The 8,117-nt window shown below is 42.0% G+C and overlaps 1 protein-coding gene across 1 annotated transcript; it reads left to right on the plus strand.

The window, feature by feature from the left end:
• The first annotated feature begins 1,568 nt into the window (after positions 1 to 1,568).
• Positions 1,569 to 7,505, plus strand: LOC143290803 (uncharacterized). The gene is made up of 4 exons (XM_076600320.1): positions 1,569 to 1,656; positions 2,701 to 3,765; positions 5,386 to 5,513; positions 7,385 to 7,505. The coding sequence occupies exons 1-4, from the start codon at positions 1,614 to 1,616 to the stop codon at positions 7,496 to 7,498; spliced, it is 1,350 nt and encodes a 449-aa protein (XP_076456435.1). The 5' UTR covers positions 1,569 to 1,613; the 3' UTR covers positions 7,499 to 7,505.
• Positions 7,506 to 8,117: the final 612 nt, after the last annotated feature.

Here is an 8,117-nt window from a genome sequence, read left to right on the forward strand (position 1 = left end):
CACCCACACGAAGCTGGTAAAGGTGTGGCAGTGTGAACTGCCAACTTGGGACTGTCACATAAACACAATGATAAAGCAGGGCTGTACATGCTCTTTCCAAGTGTCTGTGTTGAAAGGCTAGGTGACAGGTTGGAGAAATGTCAAGTGTGCCATGAACACACACCTTTGTCCGTTTCATTTTCAAGATGTCTAAAGCTTGCAGACTGATCTACACCACATCTATTTATTAAGAAATAATAATGGTAATAGATAAATAAGAATAATTAAAGGCTACGACTGCTGTCACTGCTGATCTAACTGGCTTTGAGAGCCTGATATTGTTGATAAAAAATAATTTTAAAGAGTGAATGAGTTCATTTGTGTAGTTTTTTTTTTTTTCCTACAGTGATGCATTATTCCTGTACATGTATGTTCCAGTGTGGGTATTATAAAAGCAGTTTGAGATGAATTATTTCAGTTTCAGTTTTAAAGAGGTGTCAAACATGCAAACAGATCCATACGATACATGCTTCATCACAATTTTTCTTTTTTAAAGGGTAGATATCTGACCTCATAACCCAACATGCTGATAAGGTCTTGAACAAAAAAAAAAAAAGAAAAAAAAGAAAGGGATTGTGTTCATAACTGTATAATACAGGATCATCTATCATTCATTGTATATGTACATACATTCTGATTTTATAGTTATAAAACTTATATGATATAAACTTCGTGTGTTTTGATGTTTAAACATTATGGAAACACCTGGTTTTAGTTCTGCTGTGTCCTGAATGTGTGTATGTTCGTTCTTTAGTTTAGCATCTTTTCACTGTCAGTGATATTAGAGTGTGTGTGTGTATGCATGTATGTCTGCCACTGTGTATGCATGTGCATACATGTATTGTAATTTGCATATAATGTGTGTGTGTACGCATAAGATTGATCGAAGTGTTCACATTAAACACAAGGTACAGGGAGTGTTTGTTTTGTTTTTTTCAATACATCATGTCCTTTTTTATTTCCTTTGTTAAAAGAAAAAGTATGGAAAGTTGATGGCATTCATGTTAAAGTTTTTATTTGAACAGTATTTATTTTATTGGTCTGCTTTCTTTTCTTTTTCTTCTTTTTTTTTTTATTGCTGCTTAATAAAAGTTTTTATGGTTTTTTGTTTGTTTTTTCAACAACAAAAAAATCCAACTCAGTGTTTTGTTAATAACTGAAATATGTTTTTAACTTGTGTTTGTTCTGTATTTTACATTAAATATTGTCAGTCAGAAGTTGTCCTTGAAAAATGTATACGTATATTACGATGATAGGTTAGTTTTGGTCTTTTACTTCGTCCCATTTTTTTTCTCCATGTAATTTATTTATCTATTTATTTATTTATCTATCTATTTATTTAGAATTAGTTATTCTTTCTTTCTTTTTTTCTTCTTGTTTTTTTTTTTTGTGGTATTTTGTTTTCTGTATTTGTGTGTTGGCTTTTAGTCCATCTAGCCTGTGTGTCGTTCTTTTCCTTTTTTGGTTTCTATTTAATTTTCAACATGTTTTTGATGTTTTATGAACTGACTGATGACTGATTCAAGGTTAAGCAGAGAGGAAAGGTTTATGGAGAAGAGCCAGTTGGCCGTCATATGGAGACACAATGTTTCTGCTCGCCCTCCTTGGCTGCCAGAGGTAAGCTCCCTTTGACTGATGGCTTCTTTAAGTATTCAGTGTACTGTTTGATTATAAACTCTAGTAAAAAGGCAAGGGAAGGGCAAGGAGTTTATTTGATGTGTAACCAACTGGGGCACTGAAAGATTACACACATACTGGCTTTCACGCTCACCATACAAACAGAAAATGGGAAATGATTCATTTTTATATTATATGCATGTAGAGAGAGAAAGAGAGAACAGGTAAAACTGATACAAAGAGTCCAACAAACAAGTTCAAAGTTGTCCCCGATATTTGGCATTATTGGCCAGCCTTGATCACAGGGAGACGCTGTCACTCACACCCTGCTTCTCTTTCATCTCTATCCATATGAGTAAAACAGCATGTGATACAGGCACTTTAAAATGGAGTATAAAATCAGAACGATATTAGAATCTTGAACAACAGTGGACAAACTAGTGTATGCACACACACACACACACACACACACACACACACATACAGCAGTTCACAGCAATATTGAGGTTAAGGTCAAGTGCCTGTTCCGCAGGAGGAAGATGATTACATTGTCACTTCTCGTGCATCATGTGTTTTAAAATCTTTTCTTCTTCTTCTTCTTCTTCTTCTTCTTCTTCTGCGTTCGTGGGCTGCAACTCCCACGTTCACTCGTATGCACACGAGTGGGCTTTTATGTGTATGACCGTTTTTACCCCGCCATGTAGGCAGCCATACTCTGTTTTCGGGGGTGTGCATGTATGTTCTTGTTTCCATAACCCACCTAACGCTGACATGGATTACAGGATCTTTAACGTGCGTATTTGATCTTCTGCTTGCATATACACATGAAGGGGGTTCAGGCACTAGCAGGTCTGCACATATGTTGACCTGGGAGATCGGAAAAATCTCCACCCTTTACCCACAAGGCGCCGTCACCGTGATTCAAACCCGGGACCCTCATATTGACAGTCCAACGCTTTAACCACTCGGCTATTGCATCCGTCTTAAAATCTTTTCAACTCTTTGCTTTATGATGCGTTACATTTGTTTGGTATTGTGAACCAGGTCAGGGCTGCCTGATTGTGTGGCTGACAGTGACGTGGCTGTGGTCCCTCGGGGCAGGCCAGCCCAGCCTTGATTCCTCCTACAGCGTCTCCCTGTCAGACACGGCATGGATGACCCTGTCCACATCGCCGCCACCGCTGCCAGCGACTGCTTTTCTTCCTGAGGTCACCACCTCGACTCTAACCTTTACCCCAGTCCCCACCGCCCCAGCGTCAGATCCAGAATCGTCCTCAGGTGCAGTTATTTTACCAACGTCTGTGACGTCCTTTGTGAGAGACGCACCACCATCTACTGACAGCCTGCATGGAGACGTGTCGTCACCACACACACTGTCACTGGTTTCAGAAAGGGAAGTGTTGCAGAGCTCTTTTGTGCCAGCCGGTGGGTGGCTGTACAGCACGCCTGCTGCCTCTATTGGTCCAAGTTCAGACCTTTCCAGCAGCTTTGGAACAAAAACTTTGGAGGGGTGGGAGCGTGTCACAGCCTCTGTTTTAGATGACTCTGCCTCCCTGCCGAGCGTAAGATCCACGGTTTTTGTGGACTCTGTGGCGACCAGTGTTCGCAGGGACCCCACACAGGGACTTGGTGAAGCCGGTGTGTTTGTCAGTCATGGGCAGCAGTCTACACAAGAGCACCTGGCTACATTTGTGTCTGTTCCGCATGAGGCCAGTGGAAGTGCTGCTGTACTCATAGCCCCAACCTCACCTCTAGTACCTCTGACATTGAGTCCTTCAAAGGACTCCGCTTTTCATACCAGCAGAGGGGACATCGAAACATCGTCCTCGGCGTCTCTTCCGGAGGTGTCTTCCGTCACGGGAATGTTGGATATGAACTTCACACAGAACTCAACCGTCTTCCAACCTACTGCAGGGGAGACCACCTCCTTGTTAAGTTCAACACTGGATGTGACCTCCCCTGGCCCCTCTGGCAGCAATGGCTCCTGTACGGAGAAAGATGCAGGCTGCGTGGAATACCGGGGCAATGAAGACGAGGAGGAGCAGGAGCTGAGGATAAAGATCATCGTCGGGGCGGCGTGCGGCGCCGTTCTGCTGGTTGTCATCCTGGGTAAGTTTGAGAAGGAGACATGAATGAATGAGTAAAGGCTGGACCGCCATTTATCGTTTTGTTTCTTGGAATCACTGCTGTCACCATTGTTCTGTCCTAAGCAGCTTTGCCTTATCGGTACTGTAAAATGCAAACAAAATTTACTTTTTTGGTGCAGTTTAAACATATCTTTTAAACTGTAAACAGCGATAGTGTACTGCACAATGTAACCTAAATGCAAAATAGATATGCACCAAACATGCAGTTTCACAGATATGAAAGCACAGTCAAATACACATAAACGTACATGAGCCCCAACACACACACACACACACACACACACACACACACACACACACAGCCCACACACACATTACCCTGCACCTCCTCTACCCCCTCCTCTACACACTTATTTCTAGGCTACGTATCGCAGCTTCCACGGCACACACACACACACACACACACACACACACACACACAGATGAACACTTACTTGTACAAGCACACACACATACACCCATATCCCCCACCCCCATCCCCACCCCCACCCCCATATATACAAAGAATGAAAGATATATATATCACACCCGCACGTTCCAATATTCCGTTGCTCCCACAGTGTAGGCATGCATACGCACACATACCTCATCCTCTAGATAAAAGAAAACAGTGAAACTGAAAGGAATAAAACTAGGGGATAAGAGAACTGTCAAAAGTGTATTGTATTGTATTGTATTCCTACACTTATTAATGATTGAAATGTAATATTATGCCAACAAAGACAAGAACAAATTACAAATTTCTTAAATTTGTCTGTATCATATGATATAGTTTTATGGTTTATTATTAGTAATGATATTATACCAATGTATAGTTTTCGATAAAAGTTATTAATACAAGTATTAGTAGGCGTAACGTCGTGTTTTCGGCATGATGAGGGTGTACGCTTGAGAAGAGTAGAACTGAATGCTGATCTGAAGGCTTTAATGTGTGCGGATTTGATATATAAAACGTGAACAGTTAGCACACTATCCTGAAGCTCATCCAAAAATTCATGGACAGAAATCATGATTTTGGTGAGTTGAAGGGCAGCTAGGAATAGACGAGAACGTGACACTCCCGGGATCGTTAAAATCCGCAAATAAGCCGCATCATTGTATAAGCCGCAGAGGTTGAAGCTGGGGTAAAAAGTCGTGGCTTATAGACTGAACTTTACGGTAACAACTTTATAGTACCTGTAGTACATCGAGACAGCAAGAGGTGCACTGTATACAGCGTATGGTGAACACTCTCTGAGATTCTTGGTTTTTTGCTCAGATTAATCTAAGCATGATTTTTTAAAACCCTAGTAGTACCACAAAGTTTTTTCCCCCCACCCATTTTGTAAGTAGTATTGTTGCTCTTGCTTGTTTTGTTTACATCCAACTTTATATATTTTGAATGTTTACAGTTTTGCTCAAGAATTTTGGGAACATTGAGAAAAGAAAAATAGAAGTTGAAGAACCCTGAACTGATTATTTCTTTCTTTTTTTTTTTTCTCTTTTTTTTAATTACTTTTTGAATTAGGCTCTTTTCTATTTTAAAAAAAAAGAAAAAAAAGAAAAAAAAAAAGAACAAGTGATTTCTTTGCGTCTTGACCAGGCGTGTTCATCGGCTGTGTGATGAGACGGCGTGGCAAGATGCCGTCAGGGTCCAAGATTGATCTGTCCAGCTACTGGGATGACAGCGTTACCCTCAGCTACATCAATGGGCATGTCGACATGCCCAAGGTAAGGTGGCTTGTGGGGAGGAGGTGGGGGGTGGGGGGGGGGGTAGAGGGAAGGTGATGCAGGGGGTGGGAGGGGTTAGGGGGTAGGAGGGGAGGAGATTGGGGGGTGGGGGGAAAGGAGTGGGAGTATAGGAGGGGGTGTGTGGCCAGGGGGTGGGGGGTGGGTTAATAATAATAATAATGGATACTTATATAGCACACTATCCAGAAATCTGCTCTAGGTGCTTTACAAAAACGCTTTTGTTAACACAAAACATTACATCTATTTTACATACACACACCAAAATGTGACTACACACACACACTGCATACATACATTTTAACATGCATGTGTATCTAATAGCTACCCTAACAGTAACACATACGCACACATAGGCAGGTACAGACTTACATAAACACACGCACACTAGTTTACTAGTAAGACAGGGGTGTAAAGATTGGTAACAGCAGATTTTCAGTGTCACTCAACACACTGGAAGCTTTCTGATTGTTTGGTCTTGTTGTCTAATGTCTTACCTTGACTGTGCATTATGAATATGAGGAATTACGGATTTTTATTATCTAAATTTTTTTTTAATGACTTCATCTTTTGGTTATTAATCAGTAGTTTGATCGAAAGATCACCATCACCTTGGAAGGAAGATCAAGTTTGTATGTTGTTTATGCATCTGATATGCTGTTCATATGAAAAGTTCTCTGAGCAGAAGTAATGTATACTGATTATTGCATTTTCATGATTTTGCTCTGTGTGTGTGTGGCTGTTTTTTGTTTGTTTGTTTGTTTTTTTTTGTTTTTTTTTCAGTTTCTTTTACTAAGGGGGGGGGGGGAACGGTGCCCACTGTAAGTTCATCTTCATGATCAAAGTGAAGAAGTTAGTTCTGATGCACTGTGTAAAGCCTGTAACCTGGAATGGCATGTGATCATTCTCTTTGCCTGAGGGCTTATTGAATAGATTCTGTATGGAGTTGTGTGTGTGTGTGTGATCGGTTGGGGTGAATCGGGGTACATTGCAATGGCATGTTTCATAAGACATAACTTTATCTTTCTGCTGGTGATGGGAATTAACTCACTCCGGACGATAGAACGCAGTAGCGTTCCTGACGTAAGGTAGCGTTCCGGACGACGGAACGCTATAGCGGTTTCGACAATTAAAAATTTGTCCACATTTTCCTCATAGGGTAGCATAAAAATCGCAGCTATACTGGGCATTGCGAACGTGTCAAGAGTCGAATGGAAAGTTTCTTCGTGAGGTTTCCGTGACTATACACTCACTGGCCAGCTGCTGACCTCGGTACCCCACATGACGAGCTAATCTGCATACGTGTCGAAAATGGCGTCGCAGGCGACACAAGTGGAAATTTTTGGAGCAAACTAGATCACGACAGCGGCTTTCTGCATCTGCTGAAGTGATTGAAATGCTTCAAACTGAAGGTTTCGACATTGACAAGGGATGATGAAGACGTTGAATAACCCTAACAAATGGGTCGTCTGTGGGAAAAAGCAAGGGAGAAAACTATTCGTCCGGAGTGAGTTAATGCAGTGAGTCTTCCTAAAAATTAAAAGAAAAGAAAAAAACGGGGGATGGGTGGGGGGTCATTTTATAGTTGTTTGGCTTTGGGAATGATTGCTGTTGGTGATGGGAATTAATGCAGAGAGTCTTCCTAAAAATTAAAGTAGAAGAATGGGGGATGGGTGGGGGGTCATTTTATAGTTGTTTGGCATTTGGAATGATTGCTGTTGGTGATGGGAATTAATGCAGTGAGTCTTCCTAAAAATTAAAGTAAAAGAAAAAAAAAGGGTGGGGGTGGGGATAGGTCATTTCTTAGCTGTTTGTTCTTTGGAACTTGAGGGCTGTTGGTGACGTGTTGACAGGACAGTGCGGACGAGATGATATCGCTGGACAATGACTCCTTCCTCAACAGTCTTGACAGTATGTCCTTCACCAACACCTGGACCTCCGACACCTCCAAGCACACCAACTTCTGACGCAGACCCCCCCCTCAACGCTCTGTCAAACGTTGCTGTGAGGACACGCACACACCAACATGCTCCGAGCTCCTTTGTGTGTGTGTGTGCCTGCATGGCGCGAGATCCACATGCGTGTATACACGCAGAATGACACTGTCATGCAGACAGGCTGAGAAACAGACGTGTACACGCTGGCGTAGGCACACACACCCAGACACACGCACACAGGCAAGCTAGGCACTCATGCATACACGTGTGTGCTCCCATGCGTGTGTGCCTGTGCAGAGTGTACAATGCCACATGAATGTGTACACTCAGAATGACGCTCACATGCAGAGACTCACTGAGAAACGTGCGCACTGGTGTGGGCACACTCATACACATGAATGTGTGCATGTGCGCGCACACACACACAGCGAACACAAAACATGCATGCACGTACATTGACACACATTTTCTGATTGAACTATGCATACTTTAGAGTCCTCAGTTATCTAGTTTTGTAGTCATATAAATTACCCAAAATAGTCACAGAAATGCCCCTTGATTCCATTGGCAGATTTGTAGGCCATTCAAAACCCCCACAGAAAGAGAAACATGCCTTGATTCTCTGCAGTTACACTAAAACAGTCACAGA

The sequence above is a fragment of the Babylonia areolata genome, chromosome 16 (assembly GCF_041734735.1).
Source record: "Babylonia areolata isolate BAREFJ2019XMU chromosome 16, ASM4173473v1, whole genome shotgun sequence".
Taxonomy (NCBI): Eukaryota; Metazoa; Mollusca; class Gastropoda; order Neogastropoda; family Buccinidae; genus Babylonia; species Babylonia areolata.

Bases quoted from the DNA above. Each gene is read 5' to 3' on its own strand.
- LOC143290803 (XM_076600320.1), top strand. From the start codon at position 1,614: ATGGAGACACAATGTTTCTGCTCGCCCTCCTTGGCTGCCAGAG. The intron at 1,657-2,700 runs GTAAGCTCCCTT...ATTGTGAACCAG, and splicing joins GCCCTCCTTGGCTGCCAGAG to GTCAGGGCTGCCTGATTGTG. The intron at 3,766-5,385 runs GTAAGTTTGAGA...CGTCTTGACCAG, and splicing joins TCTGCTGGTTGTCATCCTGG to GCGTGTTCATCGGCTGTGTG.